The following is a 19462-nucleotide window of genomic DNA, read 5'->3' as shown; positions in this document are numbered from 1 at the left end:
CCGTCCATTCAACATTGTGCAGAAGGAGGCCATTCAGCGCATCTAGTCTGCACCGACCACAATCCCATCCAAGCCCCATGCATTTACCCCAGTTAGTCCCCTGGCACTAAGGGGCAATTTAGCATGGCCAATCCATCTAACGTGCGCTTCCTTGGACTGTGGGAGGAAAGCACCCAGAGGAAACCCACACAGACACAGAATGTGCAAATCCCATACAGATTGTGACCCAAGCCAGGAATCAAACCCAGGTCCCCGGCGCTGTGAGGCAGCAGTGCTAATCACTATGCCACCCTGTTGCCTTATTAACCTTGAGCCTTCTGATGCCAGAGTTTCCTCATTGTAGTGTAACCTGAATAGCATCTACCTCAGTGCAAAGTCTCACAATATTAGGTTAAAGTCCAACAGGTTTATTTGGCAGCACTAGCTTTTGGAGTCTCGCTCCTTCTTCAGATGAGTGAGGAGTTGTGTTTACAAACAGGGCATATACAGACACAAGCTTAATTTACAAGATAATGATTGGAATGTGAGTCTTTACAGGTAGTCAAGTCTTAAAGGTACAGACAGTGTGAGTGGAGAGAGGACCAAGCACAGATAAAAGATGTCATCGATGAAGACGAACATCTCGCCAAGGCCATCCCCACACCCCACCTCTTGCCTTCAAACAACTGCACAACCCTAAACAAACAAACAGCAAACTACCCAGCCTTCAGGAGGCCACGACACCACACAACCCTGCCACACCAAGCTCTGCAAGACGTGCCGGATCATCGACATGGATTTATTTTTATAGAACCCTACAGTGCAGAAAGAGGCCCTTTGGCCCATCGAGTCTGCACTGACCACAATCCCACCCAGGCCCTACCCCCATCCCTACATACTTTACCCACTAATCCCTTTAACCTACACATCCCAGGACATTAAGGGGCAATTTTAGCATGGCCAATCAACCTAACCCGCACATCTAAGAGGAAAGATTGGGCAAATTGGGGCTGTTCTCCTTAGAAAGGTGGAGGATGAGGGGAGATCTAATAGAGGTGTATAAGATTATGAAGGGTATAGATAAAGTGAACAGTGGTAAGCTTTTTCCTAGGTTGGATACAATAATTACGAGGGGCCACAGGCTTAGGGTGAGGAGGGCGAGGTATAATTCGAATGTTAGAGGGAGGTTTCTCACACAGAGGGTGGTGGGGGCCTGGAATGCACTGCCAAGTAGGGCGGTGGAGGCAGGCACGCTGGAGTTGTTTAACGTTTACTTAGACAGGCAATGAGCGGACTGGAGATGGAGGGATACAGGAGACTTTTCTAAATAAAGATCAAGAGCTTTGGGATGTCCCTGGGAATCAATTGATTCCTATGGACCTTCCAAAATATTTCATGGCTCACTTGCTTTATTTCTGCGCTCTGGGGATTCCGTAAATGTCTGTCTAAGTTGTGTATGTTTATTGATGTCTTTTCTTTTACTTCACAGGTGATCGGTCCGCCTTGTTGTCTAACAAGGGGCATACGCGCAGTGGGTTGTGTGAGGGCTGCTCTTGGATGTTGCTTCGAGAGTTGCCTAGTGCTTCACGTCGTTAGTGTGCGCTTAAACTGGACCATCTGACGGGCAACATGACAGCTCAGTGACTATCACTGTTTGCTGTGCAGATACATGGATTTGGGACGGTGTCTGCGGGAGTTTGCGCATTCTCCCCGTGATTGCGTGGGTTTTCTCCGGGTGCTCCGGTTTCCTCCCACATCCCAAAAAAACATGCAGTTAGGCTGATTTGTGTAACAAATTGTCCCTAAATTAGTCTCCCCTCAATCTTCCGCAGTAGGTGTAGACAAAGATCATGGGTAGAGGAGGGCACTCATTGTTAAAATGGTGGCTTGGGCTCATTGGGCCGAAGGGCCTGTTTCCCGTGCTGTGTTGTTCTTTGTTCTTTATCTTTGGGCTGTGGGAGGAAACCGGAGCACCCGGAGGAAACCCACGGGAAGAAAGTGCAAACTCCACACAGACAGTGACCCGAGCCGGGATTCGAACCTGGGCCCCTGGAGCTGTGAAGCAGCAGTGCTAACCACTGTGCTACCATGTTCTCACGTGGATGCCATCATCTCACGTGAGAACACCATCCACCAGGTACACAGTACATACTCTTGTGACTCGGCCAATGTTGTCTACCTCATACGCTGCAGAAAAGGTTGTCCCGAGGCATGGTACATTGGGGAGACCGTGCAGACGCTACGACAACAGATAAATGAACATTGCTCAACAATCACCAGGCAGGAGGGTTCTCTTCCAGTCGGGGAACATTTCAGCGGTCATGGGCATTCAACCTCAGATCTTCGGGTAAGTGTTCTCCAAGGCAGTCTTCAAGACACACAACTTGATTTGGGGGGGTGGGTGCGGTGAAGGGACAGAGAATCCAACAGGAGTCCAAATAAAGCTTTTAAAATGGTGGGATTTCCCATTGAGATCGTCCCCACCAATAACATTCTCAGGTTCCCTCCATGAAAAGTTGGAATACCATAGTGGGTCCTCCCTCTATGTGGGATAAACTCCCACATCAGGATTTCCCCCGACACCAATGTGGCGACACTTACACTGAAACACAAAAGCTTGCTTGAGAGAGGCTGCTTGGCCTCTGGAGGTTTATTTCTGTGAGTTGTGGGCAGAATTTAACCCCCCCCCCCCCTTCTCCCCAGTGGGTTTGTAGGTGAGTAAAGTTCAACGGAAGGAAGGAGGGATTTCCCACTGAGCTTTCGCCTGCTCATATCTGAATACATTTTTACAGTGGGGCAGGCGAGCCTAGGCAAGTCATCTCACCATTACCCCGGTTATGGTCCTGAGTTGACCAATAAATGACCAACAAAAGGCCCTTTCCACCCAGCCTCAATTATGAGCTAGCAAGGAGGAGTTCAGGGAAGGGGAATGCCCAAAGAGGATTCAGCCTAACCCTCAGGGAGGAAGCAGAGGGGCTGGAGGCACCTCCATCACTGGCCTCCTTTCAACATTGCTGCCCCAACAAGATCTCCTTCCTTCCCCACTCCTCACACGCCGACCCCCTGTCCACTAAATGCCCTCTTCCCACACCCCAGGCTTCCTCTCCCAGCCCTGCAGGTTCCACATGAACGTGGTCCCATACTTCTGAGACTGAGACCCCAGGGGTCTGCAACAAGACCCTGTTCGATATTGCAGTTTTATCTGCTGCTGGGACCCAAACCCCCTGAAACGCGACTCCCACCTCACTGAGGGCCAAAAGTTCCATGTCCAGCCAATGAAAGCTTTTTGGAGCATTAATACAACAGGGTAGCCAGTATCGAAATGGAGTTGTTGGCACTGACTTTTCAGGCAGTGGGAAGGCCTTTAGTTCCCACCACTTTCCATGTTTTACCTGGATGTAGATTTTGAGTCTGTCAAGAGGGGCAGTCGAGGTGCGTGAAACGGCTCCAGCCATTGCTCCTGCAATCAACTGCTTCCACCAGGTGGCACCGTATGGCTCAGGAGTGGGGGGTTTAGCAATAAATAGACTTCCAAATAGCCCAGTGTCCAAGGGTTGATACTGTAAGCAAACACATAACAGAGAAAGGTTCTTGTCATCTCCAAACTCGCTTCTCTATTTGCATTCCATTGAGGAGCATGGAGACCACTATTAACCTTTAAACTCCGGGTACTATCTCATTGATAAACAACTGGAAGGGATGGAGTTCCATCAAGAACCTCTTACATAATGACTACCTCTCATCATAACTTGTGATACCTGTTCGTCGCCATTTCCAGTCCCTTTATATCTCAGTGCTTTGCTCAGGGATAACTGAGGTCAAAGGGCAACTTTGCTCAGTCTTCAGAAGGGAGCGAAGCTCCTGCAGTCTCCATTTCCTCATCCCAATGCCGACAACACAAACCTCCTGCATGGCCGTGCAACTGATAATATTCAAATTCCTTCCCCCCCTCAAAGTCCCCACTCTCTTTCCCTACAAACCCCTCTCCCTCCCCACATATACTCTACCCAAATTTGTTTCTCATACTTCCTGATCTCTGCCCACACCCCCAATTCTCTCCACACACAGCCCATCCCACTCTCGTCCAGAAATTTGGCCAAAATCCGGCTTACTGCTCTTCAGCCATTGATATTTTGCCCTTTGTGGGCTCCCAAGTGGTGATAGTCCTCACCTTTCTGCCCACTTATTATTTATGTCCTTATGGAAGATGTTTGGATTGTCTTTGAAATTAGCTGCTAATCTCTTCTCAATCTCTCTCCTTGTCTCTCTGATTTCCTTTTCACTTTTGCTCAGAATGTTTTATATTCAGCCTGGTTCTTGCTTGTGTTATTGGTCTGATATCTGTGATAGATACCCTCTTTCTCCTTCTAGTTAATCTCTCTTGTTATTTAAGGAGCTCTGATCTTTGTCAGATCTTTCCCTCTATGCTACCCAAACCTTTTGGAAGGTAACCCATTCTTTCATCTCAATTTTATTTACCAATCTTCAAATCAAATTTAGTTGGGGCAGATCTGTTTTTGTCTAACTGCAAATGAGCCAATTCCAATGAGCATAGTCATTAACCTAAACTGATATAATCCTCTCTGGTTACTTTTCCAAAAGTTTCCCTTACTGAATGTCCAAAACCTCAGAAGCAGACTCTGCAGATGGATCTGATGAGAAGCTAGGACAGGCAGAGAGTGCGAGCCAGGAGGCAACCTTCAGGGAGGCAGGGACACCAGGGAGACATTGATCCTAACTCCTTCAACTTGGCTACCAGGCCAGTCTTCCAGAGTTGATCTCTATTCTCTGTTCCCAAAATTTCCCAGTAAAAAGTCTGACAACACCAGGTTTAAGTCCAACAGATTTATCACCTGACGAAGGGACAAACCCGAAAGCTTGTGAGTTTACTATCAAATAAATCGGTTGGACTTAAACCTGGTGTTGTCAGACTTTTTACTGTGTTTACCCCAGTCCAATGCTGGCATCTCCACATCATGACCAAAATTTCCCAACAGGATGAATGGGGCTTGCTGACCTGTTGGAGCCTTGATGGCTACATGGGTGCAGTCAATGGCACCCTGGATTCAGGGGAATCCAGAAATCACTGCAAAGCCTTAGGTGAAATCTATTTTGTGTGGTCAATCCCTAATGGATAAATGGGAGGACCCGTCTGAATATGACATGATTGACACAGCTATGGACAGCTGATTAAGACACTCCATCCAAATTCCCCACTGATTCCTGGAATGATCCAGATGCATAAAAAATGCAAGCTGATTATAGACTGCTGCCATCATGAAATATTAAAAACGGACTTAAGTTGTGTTTATAGCATCATAAATTCATATAGCACAGCAAGAGGCCCTTCAGCTCACTGTGTCTGTGCTGGCCATTAAGCACCTACCCTAATCTCATTTTCCAGCACTTGACCTGTAGCCTTGTACATATGGCATTTGAAGTGTTTATCTAAATGCTTCTTAAATGTTGTCAGGGTTTCTGTCTCTACCACCCTGTCAGGCAGTGAGTTCCTGATTCATGCCACCCTCTGGGTGAAGATGTTTTTCCTCAATTTTCCTCTAAATAAGACCATAACCATAAAACATAGGAGCAGAATTAGGCCACTCGGTCCATCGAGTCTGCTCCACCATTCAGTCATAGCTGATGTTTTTCTCAGCTCCACTCTCTGCCTTTTCCCCTGATCCCTTATTAATTAAAAACCTATCTATCTCTGCCTTAAAGACCTGGGGTCCACAGCCTCCTCTGCGGCAAAGGGTTCCACACATTCCCCACTCTCTGGCTGAAGAAATTCCTCCTCATCTCTGTTTTAAAGGATCGTCCCTTTAGCCTGAGGTTGTGCCCTCTGGTTCTAGTTTTTCCTACTAGTGGAAACATCTTCTCCATGTCTATATCCAGACCTCGCAGTATCCTGTAACTTTCAATAAGATCCCCCTTATCCTTTTAAATTCCAACGAGTACAGACACAGAATCCTCAACCATTCCTCATACAACAAACTCTTTATTCCAGAGATCATTCTTGTGAACCTCCTTGGGACCCTTTCCAAGGCCAGCACATCCTTCCTTAGATACGGGGCACAAAACTGCTCACAGTATTCCAAATGGGGTCTGACCAGAGCCATATACAGCCTCAGAAGTACATCCCTGCTCTTATATTCTAGCCCTCTCGATATGAATGCTAAGATTGCACTTGTCTTCCTAACTGCCGACTGAACCTGCACATTAACCTTAAGAGAATCTTGAACAAGGACTCCCAAGTCCCTTTGTGCTTCTCATTTCCCCATTTAGAAAATAGTCTATGCCTCCAATCCTCCTTCCAAAGTGTATGATCTCACACTTTTCTACATTGTATTCCATCTGCCACTTTGCCCACTCTCCTAACCTGTCCAAGTCCTTCTGCAGCACCCCCCCTCCTCCACTGCTTCCACAATACTACCTGTCCCTCTACATATCTTTGTTAAATCTCCTGCCCTTTATCATAAATCAATGTCTCCTGGTTATTGACCCTCTCTCTACTAAGGAGCAAAGTTTCTTCCTGTCTATCTATGTCCTTCATAATTTTGTATCCCTCAGTCAGATCCTCACTCAGCTTTTTCTGCTCTAACCAGCCTCTCTTAATAGCTAAAATATTCTGGCCCAGGTCACATCCTGGTGAATTTCCTCTGCACCCTCTCTAGTGCAATCACATCCTTCATACAGTGTAAAGAGATTAGTGGAAACAAGGCATTTGGGAACCTCCCAACATCTTTCCATTGATGTACGGGGACAGATAAAGCACAAGGATCCAGATATCATCCATCAATCAGGTAACACCAATTTACCATGTTGACTGTATGACAATGAGATGCTACAGGTTAATCAGGTCACACAATTCCCAAAAAAGGACTAAAGTGTTTATCAGAGAATGGACAGCACAGAGACAGGCCCTTCAGCCCAAACTGGTCTATGCTAACCAAAAAGCCCATCTAAGCTAACCTGAATTTGGCACATCTCCCTCTAAACATTTCCTACCCATATATCTGCCCAAATGCTTTTTAAATGTTGTCAATGTCCCTGCCTCTTCCTCCAGCAGCTCATTCCATGTATGTATCACCCTCTATGTAAAAAAAAAAGTTGCTCCTCAGGTTCCCATTAATTCTTTTCCCTTTTAATTTAAACCTGTGCCCTCTAGTTCTTGATTCCCCAATCCTGGGAAAAGGACTGAGTGCATTCACCCTATCCATGCCTCTCATGATCTATAACAACATCATGGTCACTAACACACAGACAACCTCACACAGCAAACAATTCCGAAAGCTAACATTATTACCTCATCATCACTGTCAAACAGCACTGAGCGAGAATTTAAATAAAAGAAAATAGAGTTGATTGGAAGAGAAAATGTAACTGGTTGGATGGTTTTCCGAGACTTGGGATTAACAAGCCTGCGGAAGCTGTCACAAACAGTTCTGACAATCATTCTCCTTGTTATGTTTCCAAAGGTCGTCACACAACTGCTGATAGTGAAGGAGTGGCTCTGTCAGGAAGGAAACAAACTGACCTCACAATCCAAACTCTGAGGTCAGAAAGCACCTTAGCAACATCATGACCAACCACGGACATCACAGCCCAACAACCAATCAGGGGAGGGGAAGGGCTGGGAGAGGAGGAGATAGGGTCAGTGAGGAAAGGAAGGGGAAGGAGGAGGGTAGGAGAGATGGCATCCTTTTTCTCCTCCCTCCTCCTCCTCCTAGAATCATTGGCCTGGATTTTCTCCACTGACACAGGTATGCAGGGTTAGGGAATTTTCCAAATTGTTGCACCCACCTTGGGGAAAAAGCTGCCCAAATTGTGTGATCTTCATTTTGGGGTAGTGGTGAATTGATTGGTGCATAAGAGAATCAGACCTGCCACTGTAGACAGCTCAGAGACAGAAACAGAGACTGCCAAATGGCATGGCATATTGGTTCAAAGGCTGATTATCTGGAAATTTGTTGTTTGGTTGAATATTAGGCCCTCTCCCTTACCTCTCCCACCCTCTCACTCCCCCATCTACTCCTCAAAACTCAGCCATGCCAACCCATGTATCCATCCACCCCAATCACCCCCCTGCCCACATACACTCCATGCCAACCCATGCCCCCTATGGCTCATGGCTATGGCCCTTTATGGCCCCTATGCCATCTCAGTGCCAACTCATTCTAATGTATTCCCCTAATGCACACCATTCATTTCTCTTACATCCTCCGTGCCAACTCACCCAATATTCACCATAGGCGGAGAAATGCTGAGATGAAATAAAGTTTCAAGTATTTTGTTTATTATTGTCACATGTATTAGTAGACAGTGAAAAATATAATTTCTTGCATGCTATACAAAGTATACCATTTATAGAGAAGAAAAGGAGAGGGTGCAGAATCTAGTCATAGCTAGGGTGTAGAGAAAGATCAACTTAATATGAGATGGCAGCAGGGAAGAGGCTGTAGTTGAATTGGTTGGTACATGGCCTCAGACTTTGTATCTTTTTCCTGATGGAAGAAGGTGGAAGAGAGAATGTCCAGGGTGTGTGGAGACCTTCATTATGCTGATTGCTTTTCTGGGACAGCGGGAAATGTAGACAGAGCAGGAGCCGTACCAAGCTGTGATCCAACCAGAAAGAATGCTTTCTAGGGTGCATCTATAAAGATTGGTGAGAGTCATAGTGGACATGCCAAATTTTCTTAGTCTTCTGGGAAAGTAGAGATGTTGGTGGACAGCTAAAAATGCAAAGCTCTCAGTCATTTGCACTTCATCTCCATTGATGTAGACTGGGGCATGTCCTACACTACGCTTCTTAAAGTTGATGACTATCTGATTATGGTCTGTGTGTTAGGAAGTCTAGAATGGCAGAGGGAGGAACTGAGCCTCAGGCTACAGAGAATGGAGATGTGTTTTGTAGGAATAATGTCTATTTCCATGGATAATTTCAATTCTCTTCCCACACCTAGAAATGCAGCAAGACAGACCCTTGTCTGTTTCCATAGTTAGTTCTCCCAGAAACAGGTCACTCACCTGTTGCTGGAGGCTTATAGCTTTAGGGGTGCCATTTCACATCATGTCTGGCTGACCAGGGTCTTTCTTGCTCTTACTGCCTGTCATTGGCATGTTGGAAGGAGTTTGAAGTTTGACACTCAACTTGTTTTGGCTTTGTGAAGAATGTACCTCCCTTGGCCATCAAGTCCTGTGCTGTGACTCAAACCCAGAGCTTCTGGCTCAGAGGCAGGAAAGCTACACAAGGGCTCCCTGATAGATAATAGCCTATTCAATACATATTATTATTGTTATTGTTATCAAATTTCTTATAAAAACAAATATTTGTATCATAGCCTCACATCAAAGACAGTTAAACCCTTAATTAACTCTTTGAGCTGCCAATTAAATTGTGAACTTATAGGCCTCCCACTGTGATAATCAGAGGTTATGGAAAAACTCAAGCAGAAATAATGCCATAATGATCGCCCATAGCATTATCTTAACATTGAAAGTGGAAGCATGATTTTTTTTAAACTCAGAGACTATAGGCTGTATTCTTTTTTCAAAATTCAAATGGAAAGATATTTAAATAACTTCATAGCTCAACCATTCATTCCACAGACATTATTTGACTTTTGTAACCATTTTTATTTACACTAAAAGATCAGAAAAACACCTGACTCTGTGAAAATGGGATCTCTTTGATCTCAGAACTGCTGGATTTGGGTTCCCCCCACCTTGAACCACAACTGGCCCCCTCTCCCCTCCTGGCAAAAGTAGGATCAGTTGGAAATGAAGGAAGAGCTTCCAGACCCAGGGTCTCCATAATATTTGAAAAAACATGTGGAGCCTCCGGGGCAAAGATTCACTTGAGGCATAGCAGCAACCATTCAACCCAGTGACACCATTCTGGTTCCCTGGGAAACAAACCAGTCAGTTCCCCTGCTCCAAATGTCCTTAGAACCCAGCAGATTGTTCAAGTGTCGACCCAATTTCTTTTTATTTTTCCTGTATTGTGGGCAAGCGAGTCCCAGTTCATCACTTTTTAAAAATGATTTTTCCTCACACTCCCCTGGTCCCACTGACTCTGTGCAATCCATCAATGGGAAGAATCTTTTCTTCTTATCTGAACCTTGTCGATCTCTATCAAACTGCCCACAATCTCCCTCTTGCTCCAAGGAGGAAACTTTAGCTTCTCCACCTTAACCTTGGAGCTAAAATTCGCTCATCCCTGGAACCATTCCAGGATTCTCCAGGATTTCCTCGTGGTAATGCAACTTTCTAACTTAGACCAAACCAGAGCTTTATAAACATTTGGTAAAACCTGGGCAGTGCCTGGCATTTCGTCAGGGGCAGAAATGGTGTCAAGATCGCAAAGTACCCCCGGAATCAAAAAAAGAACAGGATTTCCACTGGCAAGATTTTCCAGAGCGACAGCTGCCCCTCCCCCACTTGCTTGGCCAGTGACAGAATAAAGTTCCCACCCAGAAATATCAGCAACATCATTCACACTAATTTGGGTGTGTGTATTGTAACTCCCTCCCACATGGTCATCACATCTCTCTGCTTCAGTTTACAACAGGAACCTGGCGACCTCACGTCTAAAGTGAAATTTGGAGATGAGAATGCACATCATCCCTGGCCCGAATGGGGTGGGGAGGGTAAGGGAGACCAAGGGCACAGGGGGCTGAACAGGGTGGGGTGGGGGGAAGGCAGAGTATATCAGCAGGGGTAAAGGTGGGCATAGCGATGTCCAGGCTGTGACCTACTGGAAAAAGTGGAATGATCTGGGCCTTTAAGAGGAAAGGACTCAGTCATGAGAGGGGAAGAAAGCCACTTTTGAAAGTTGACCAACTTGAAGCTACAATCCTGAGCTGCTGGGCCCCCTTCTCAAAAGATCCTAGCCGTGGGCTGGGAAGCCTGCTTCAGTCTCTGTGGTATCCTACCCTGTAGGTAGGCTGTCTCTACCTCTCCAGTTTCTTTCTTGCCTGTAGGAGTTATCTCCACTTACCTTTGGTGAATAATGTTTCTGATATGGCAGCTTGTGCCTCAATTTCTCTGGAAGCTGCTAATCTTGTAACTTGTTTGTTATTTTCTTTTCATCTCAAGTTCAACTTTTAACCTCTAACTCCTCAAATTCCAAAATCCCAGAAAGGAAACAGTTAAGAACTTGACTGAAGTGAGGCTGGAAGAAACCCCCTTTCTGGAGTGGAATAGAAACAGCGGGAGTTCCCAATCCAATAAGCAGACAGGGAGGGAGATGCCTATCCCAGTCGGAAAGCCACCCAGGAGGATAACTGGAGCTCCAGTTCCACCAAAGGGCAGTGGTACTCCAGAGGACATGGTATTGTTAAAAAAATGTCTCCTCCAAAGGCTCCAGTCAATCGTCATTGACTATACAAATTCAAATGTGCAGCAGAGAAGTTCCTAAATTGGTGGAGAGCTGATCATCCATCAGCAGGCACTAAAAGACACCAAACCTATCACACAACAGGCCAGCTGAGGGAAACCGACTAGACTGGGTGCCATACCCACTAACCATCAAGCAGCATTGTAAGAGGCTGGACAGAGTTAACCACCCCTTTAAATTGCTCTATCAATCTAATAAGATCATGATATTTTTAAAATGGACAGAGGTTTACCCTGATATGCCTGACTGATCACGACTTAACCCAGTGGCATTTCTAACCTTCAGAAACCAGCAGTGACCACGTTATCTTTAAAGAAGCACTAATGCTCCTGTGACTGGAGAAATTTAAATCGGAGAAATACACCAACACAGCTTACATTTGTAAGGCAGATCCTCAGGCCCTGGCCATAGAATGTCTGCAGAGGACATAAGGGACCCTGACTGCTCTAAACTCCTCGATTCCAGACCTGGGAAAATACATCCTTTATCTCAGAGAGGCAGTGGGAGGTATGTCACATGACCTCCCCAAACTGTTAGAACATGTGACATTGCCATGTGACCTCAGTCAGCTGACCATTTTATATCTAATAGGGAATAGCAGAAAGAGACCATATCCAATAAAAGGCCCGATCCTCATCGAGACGCTGAACTACTGAACTTTGAAATCCTGTCTGTAAGATATGCAGAATTTATTGAAAAAAATTCCAAGTGCTGAAAGAGTGAGAAAACAGGAAGGCATCAGACTAAAAATAAAACAGAAAAATGTTGGAAAATCTCAGCAGATCTTACAGAATCTGTGAAGAGAGAATAAAGCCAACGTGTGGATGATTCTTTTGTCAGAGCCTATAAAAAACAACTTCATGGTACTTAGTCAAAAAAATGTACCAGGATGCAATTCCCACCTACAGTGGGTGGGTCAAAGCCTGAGCTCCAGGGGCACCATTGTACAGGTGTCCTGATCTCCCAGAGTGCTGGGAAATCTCCTGTGCACCCCCCATGGATGTTGGGGTCCTTATGATGGTCTCCCCACCAATCCACAAGGCATTGCCTCCATACTCTCCAAACACCACCCCCTCTTCACAGAGTTCCCCTTTCCCTCCCCCCTCAACGGTAAACCTCCACACCCCCACCTCCTCCTCCGTCATAGCTTCCCCACCTCCCTCAAGCCCAACCCCTCAGAACCCATTCTCGTGGTACTGCCCTAGCACTGCCTGATGGATTCTGCCAGGGGCACTTTTCAGGGGGAAATGCCCAACCCACCCCTCAATCACTCAGGGGCTTCAATGACCTCCAGTCTCACCAATGAGGCCATGACATCTGGTCCCCATTTGTGGATCCTCTCCAGTGAGGACCTTGACCAATGAGGGGGTAAGGGTGAGAAGGTAATAGTGAGGGGTAACGGTGAGGGGGCTACAGTGAGGGGGTAACAGTGAGGGGGTAACGGTGAGGGGGTAACGGTGAGGGGGGTAACAGTGAGGGGGTAACGGTGAGGAGGGTATCAGTGAGGGGGAAACGGTTAGGGGGTAATGGTGAGGGGGTAACAGTGAGGGAATAATGGTTAGGGGGTAACATTGAGGGGGGTAACGGTGAGGGGGGTAACAGCGAGGGGGGAAACGGTTGGGGGTAATGGTGAGGGGGTAACAGTGAGGGGATAATGGTTAGGGGGTAACGGTGAGGGGGGGTAACGGTGAGGGGGTAACCGTGAGGGGATAATGGTTAGGGGGTAAGGGTGAGGAGGTAATAGCGAGGGGTAACGGTGAGGGGACTACAGTGAGGTAACAATGAGGGGGTAACGGTTGGGGGTAATGGTGAGGGGGTAACGGTTGGGGGTAACGGTGAGGGGGCTACAGTGAGGGGGTAACAGTGAGGGGGGTAACAGTGAGGGGGAAACGGTTAGGGGGTAACGGTTAGGGGGTAACGGTGAGGGGGGTAACAGTGAGGGGGTAACAGTAAGGGGGTAACTGTTAGGGGGTAACGGTGAGGGGGGTAACGGTGAGGGGGGTAACGGTGAGGGGTTAAATTCAATTGAACCCGGATGATCGAGTCCGGGACTCAGTAAAAACATGCCGTGGATATTGAAATTGATGCCATTCCCTTTACAGGCACAAAGTCGATTTCCTTGGCCAATCAGTGCTGGAGCATCACAAGAGGCGAGAAACCGGGTGCGATGCCCTATCTTCCTCCTCTTGCCCGATCTTATTGGCTCGTCTCGTCAATTGACCAATGGGATAAGCCCATAAGATCGCCCTCTAAATCTTCTCCACATTTCCTCTCCCACTGGGGAAGTCCTCACTTGGGGGAACAGTCAGTCTGCTGCCCTCTGAAGGAACTCACCATTGGACTTTGGATTCAGGATTCTGATAAAACCACCTCTCTGGTTTTTATTGTGGTCTTTGCCCTGTTCCTTGTTTATTGTATCAGAGGCGGATATTGCAAAAGCTCTTGTCCGCATTTTGTGTGTGCACTTACCATTTTATTTTACCACATCTGGGCAGCATTTACCAAAAAATGTCTAAGGGTGGAATCTTACTGGTGCTGTCGGGTGTGGTGAGCGGTAAGATTGTGTGTGGAAATGAGAACTCATTTCCATGCCCACATGCAGCTTTATCTGCACTGTTTCACCAGCGGGATTGGTTCACACCCTTTTGGGTGAAAAGCAGATTTAAATTTGAATAACATGCGAGTGACAGGTCATTAATGAATCCCACATGGCATTGTCCAGCCTCACTGACCTTCGCTCCCTCACCGGTCACTCCTCTCACCGGTGAGAATCACAGCTGGTCTCCTCCAGCAGAAACCAAACCTGATGACCCCACCGGGGGAAGATCATCGGCAGCAAGGTTGGGCAGTACCCATTGGACAGTTTCAGCCTGGCACTGCCCATCTAGCACCTTGGCACTGCTCAGTATGTATCATTACTGTGCTAAGAGCAGTGCCAAGGGAGTGGGCCTAAGTGGGGGTGGGAGCTCTGCAATGGGAGAGAGCTCTGTAGAAGGGGGTGATTGGCAGGGGGAGTATGCGGGGGGGTGTGATTGGCAGGGGGAGTGTGCAGGGGGGGGTGGGTGATTGGCAGGGGGAGTGTGCAGGGGGGGGTGGGTGATTGGCAGGGGGAGTGTGCAGGGGGTGGGTGATTGGCAGGGGGAGTGTGCAGGGGGTGGGTGATTGGCAGGGGGAGTGTGCAGGGGGGGTGGGTGATTGGCAGGGGGAGTGTGCGAGGGTGGGTGATTGGCAGGGGGAGTGTGCGAGGGTGGGTGATTGGCAGGGGGAGTGTGCGGTGGGGTGGGTGATTGGCAGGGGGAGTGTGCAGGGGGGGTGGTGATTGGCAGGGGGAGTGTGCAGGGGGGGTGGTGATTGGCAGGGGGAGTGTGCAGGGGGGTGGGTGATTGGCAGGGGGAGTGTGCGGGGGGGTGGTGATTGGCAGGGGGAGTGTGTGGCGGGGGTGATTGGCAGGGGGAGTGTGTGGGGGGGGTGATTGGCGGGGGGGGTGATTGGCAGGGGGAGTGTGTGGCGGGGGGGTGGGAGAGCAGTACTGGAGGGTCATGCAGTGTGGGCTGTGGAAGGTGACGTGATGAGGGGCTCATCGGGAGGGTCCCGATGCCCTGATGGCTGTACGCTTTGTTGCTATGGGGGTTTAAACTGCCATTGATAATGGTGGGGGGAGAGCGATGTTCATGGTGGCGGGGGAGCTGCGGGGGGTGGGGGGTGGGGGTGGGGGAACAGGAGATCTTCCAGTTCACTGGCAGATTGGAGCCAGTGTCCAACTGTGTCCCAAGCTGTCTGCAGCCGGCTGCCCCGGTGAGTTTAGGTTCCACCCCTTCCCTTCCCCAAACTGCTGTCCAGAAATGTGTCAGAAGATTCCATTTCAAACTCGCCCAAAAAACAAGTGTGAAAATCTCCCGTACTCTCGCTCGTTTGGCATCACCTAATGACATTGTTCTATCTGTATATCGATGTGGGGAGGTTGTGAAATCGCCTGAGAAGGAAAGAACAGGAATCATGCTTGTTTTCCCACTGGTTCCCATCCCAATCAACTCTTTTTCTGGGCACGAGGACCGCACCTAAAAAGGTTAAAAAAAAGGTTGCTAAGCATGCTTAGGAATATAACTAACACAGTGCTCACACAAGCTCATCGGCGAGACATAAGAACATAAGAACATAAGAAATAGGAGCAGGAGTAGGCCATCTGGCCCTTCGAGCCTGCCCCGCCATTCAATAAGATCATGGCTGATCTGTCGTGGCTCAGTTCCACTTTCCCGCCCTCTCCCCATAACCCTTAATCCCCTCTCTTATCAAAAACCCATCAACCCGCTTCTTAAAAATATTTAGCGAGGCAGCCTCCACCACTTCAACGGGCAGAGAATTCCAGAGATTCACCACCCTTTGAGTGAAGAAGTTCCTCCTCAACTCCGTTCTGAACTGCCCCCCCTTTATCTTGAGGCTGTGCTCCCTAGTCCTACTGTCTTTTTTGAGCGGGAAGAGTCTTTCCACCTCTATCCTATCCATCCCATTCATCATCTTATATGTCTCAATGAGATCTCCCCTCATTCTTCTAAACTCTAACGAGTACAAGCCTAGTTTATTCAGCCTCTCCTCATAGCTCAACCCCCTCAACTCCGGTATCAGCCTAGTAAACCTCCTCTGCACTCCCTCCAAGGCCAAAATATCCTTGCGCAGGTGCGGCACCCAAAACTGCACACAGTACTCCAGCTGCGGCCTCACCAATGCCCTATACAGCTGCAGCAAGACCTCCCTACTTTTATATTCAATCCCCCTCGCTATGAAGGCCAGCATCCCATTCGCCTTCCTGACCACCTGCTGCACCTGCAGGCTGGGTTTTTGCGACTCATGCACAAGGACCCCGAGGTCCCTCTGCACCGTCGCCTGCTGCAGTTTTTCGCCACGTAAGTAATAGTCCTTCCTACCATTCTTCCTACCAAAGTGGACCACCTCACACTTGCCAACATTAAATTCCATTTGCCATTTCCTGGCCCATTCGCCCAGCCTATCTAGATCCTTCTGCAGACTCTCCACACCCTCCGCACAATTTGCCTTTCCCCCAATCTTGGTGTCATCAGCAAATTTCGACACCCTACACTCGGTTCCCTCCAGGAAGACACCTGCAGCTGCAGCAGGAGTGAGGAGATGAATCTCTTTGGCCACCAGCCTCCAGAGTGCAGGAGGTGGGAGGGTCTGAAACACAGACCGAGTGTGAGATGGGGTGGGCTTGTGTACATGTTTTGGTGAGGCAGGGGCTCGTGCCAGTCTGGGGATGCAGAGCTCGGGTGTGGGTGCTGGCTTGGTTTGGTGTTATGTGCATTCTCCTGGCTGCTGAGTGAACCCCAAAGGGTTGCTTTTGAGTGCGGGCACCACCCCCAGTGATATCGCCATGGCAACCTGCCATGTGCCAGCTACACAGGCTCTCTGGCTGCTTGCTGGAATTCCATCCGAGGAACCCCACTAACACAAACAAGCTGCTGCTCCAGGCAAGGGAGCTCTGCAGATGTTAACACAGCTCCTTACCCAACATGGACTCTACAGCACTGCCCTCAATGGGAACCCATCCTGTGATAGGCACAGGATAGTGAGGGATGCCCAGTCCCAGGGTCCGGAGGGTCCTGGGATGCAATGCCAGATTGTGTAACACACTGGGCCTAGCGTACAGGGCAGCTATTGTTGGTACAGTTTGTTGTGAGGGCTCGGAATGCCACCAGCTCTGGGATATGGGGATCTGTTACTTAATGGGCCGAAAGGCATCTCCTTGCAGAACAAAGCTCCAACCCTCTCTGAGTCTGGTCTGGGTCTGGTCATCTCTGTGGCTGAATGATAGATGAGTTGTGGCTGTGGGTGAAACTAACAGTACAATAACTTGAAGTGGTGATATTTAACAGTATAATATAACACATGAGTGTGATCCTAAAGACTGCCCATTTCCTCTCAGACTAACTCACACAGCCCTTCACCCGTGCCCTCTTGGTGACCCTACAACTTCTTAATCTTTTGTAGTCTACTGTTCCGTCTATGTGTGTCCCCAGGATCTACATCAGTGAATGGAGGTGGTCAGTTGCGTTCCTCATCCTGAACCCTGTGATGCCCTTGGAGGCCATCCTCTGGAGGATCGGGACGTGGAAGATACCAGCTGGCTTTCTGGCATTGCGGACATTATTGGTGCCACCCTGTTCATCCAGCTGCCTTTGAGATGCATCAGTGTCAAAAACAGGGGAGTCTCCTCAGTGGAAGGCCCTGGCACAGGTTCCAACCCTTCCTCCTCCCTCAAGGCGTCAATGAACTCCTGGGTCACTCCATGGGACAACGAAGCAGCTGGACTGTGCTCCAGAAGCCCCGGCACCACCAGGTCCTGCCAGTCCTAGAGGCTCAACAGCGTTCACCTGACGGTGTTCAAGACCTTAGCGATGGCTCTCTGAGTCTGGGCCAAGCTCTCAATACCCACAGCAAGTGCCTCTGAGACTAGGCCATGCTATGCAGCCCCTCAGCCTTGGCCCGCTGTGTCTTAAGGAATGCTCTTGAGCCCCTTGGTCATGGTCCCCTGTGACTCGGCCATGCCTTGGACCTTGGCAACCATGACAACCAGATCCTACCCCAGGCTTTCCACTGCAGACTCCACCCTTGTAATGTTGGCCTGGGGTGCCATGCAATGCAGCACCACCTCCTGCACTAAAGGCTATGGAACTCCTTAAAGTTTTAAAGTTTATTTATTAGTGTCACAAGTAGAACCATAGAACATAGAACACTACAGCTCAGAAACAGGCCTTTTGGCCCTCCTTGGCTGTGCCAAACCATTTTTCTGCCTAGTCCCACTGACCTGCACTTGGACCATATCCCTCCACACCCCTCTCTCCATGAACCTGTCCAAGTTTTTCTTAAATGTTAAAAGTGACCCCGCATTTACCACTTTATCCGGCAGCTCATTCCACACACCCACCACTCTCTGTGTGAAGAAGCCTCCCCTAATTTTCTGTTTAAACTTTTCTCCTTTCAACTTTAACCCATGTCCTCAAGATTTTTTCTCTCTTAGCCTCAGTGGAAAAAGCCTGCATGCATTCTCTCTATCTATACCCATCAAAATCTTATACACCTCTTTCAAATCTCCCCTCATTCTTCTACGCTCCAGGGAATAAAGTCCTAACCTACTCAACCTTTCTCTGTAACTCAGTTTCTCAAGTCCTGGCAACATCCTTGCAAACCTTCTCTGCACTCTTTCAAAGAACAAAATCAGCCTGGGAAACAGGCCCTTTGGCCCAACGAGCCCGCGCCGCCATCTCAACACCACCAGTTCCCCCCTCCACCCACGACCCCTGACATTTTCAACCATTGGATTATTCATTATAGCACTCAATTCTAAAACATGAAAATTGACATTTAGCCTTGTTTTGTTTGCTTCTCCAGTTAGGTTGTCAAATTAGACTTCAGTTCCTCCGTTTCAGTTTTGGAAGCCTATGTATCTTTATGAGGTTCCGCAACTAACTGCAATGGGATTAATATTCTTTAAGTAGGATTGCTGATGCAGAGTGACATTTGATCCACTGTGCCTGATTTGCAATCCAAATGTATTTAAAAGTTTCTGAAGGCTTACTCCAAACTTGAACCCCGTCCTAAGCCGTTAACAAGTCTCACAACACCAGGCTAAAGTCCAACAGTCTATGTGGTAGCAAAAGCCACCAGCCCCCGGAGCACCCGCTGCCCCCTCATCAGGCGAGCGGGGGCTCCGCTCACAAGCAGGACATACAAAGTCACAAACTCAATCCACAAAACAATGGTTGGAATCCACGTCTCCACAGGCAATCAAGTCCCAAAGATACAGACAATGTGAGCGGAGAGAGCGCCAAGCACAGGCCAAAGAGATGTGCACTGTCTCCAGACAGGATAGGATGTGGCGCTTGACTCATTGATCAACAGTTCTGATGCACTACAGCAAAAAACTGCACCGACCTCTTCAGAAGACAAACAGAACACGGCAGACAGAATACCCTTCATCATCCAGTACTTTCGTGGAGCAGAGAAGCTACGACATCTTCTGCGGAGCCTTCAACATGTCAGCGATGAAGACGAACATCTCGCCAAGACCAT

General features: G+C 48.2%; 1 protein-coding gene across 1 annotated transcript in view; it reads right to left on the bottom strand.

Annotated features, from left to right (window-relative positions):
• The window catches only part of LOC145359441 (calcium-independent mitochondrial carrier protein SCaMC-3L-like), a 63558-nt gene that overhangs the window by 34535 nt on the left and 9561 nt on the right, over positions 1 to 19462 (bottom strand). Inside the window, exons 2-4 of the mRNA XM_080213989.1 lie at positions 17511 to 17741; positions 15280 to 15435; positions 3372 to 3539 (exon numbers count right to left, since the gene is read on the bottom strand). Of these exons, the coding sequence (XP_080070115.1) occupies positions 3372 to 3539; positions 15280 to 15435; positions 17511 to 17741 (555 nt within the window). The remainder of the gene's footprint in view (positions 1 to 3371; positions 3540 to 15279; positions 15436 to 17510; positions 17742 to 19462) is intronic.

This window comes from Carcharhinus amblyrhynchos, chromosome 28, assembly GCF_965287045.1.
Source record: "Carcharhinus amblyrhynchos chromosome 28, sCarAmb.v2.hapA, whole genome shotgun sequence".
NCBI classification, from domain to species: Eukaryota; Metazoa; Chordata; class Chondrichthyes; order Carcharhiniformes; family Carcharhinidae; genus Carcharhinus; species Carcharhinus amblyrhynchos.
This window is presented reverse-complemented; position numbering and strand designations above follow the sequence as displayed.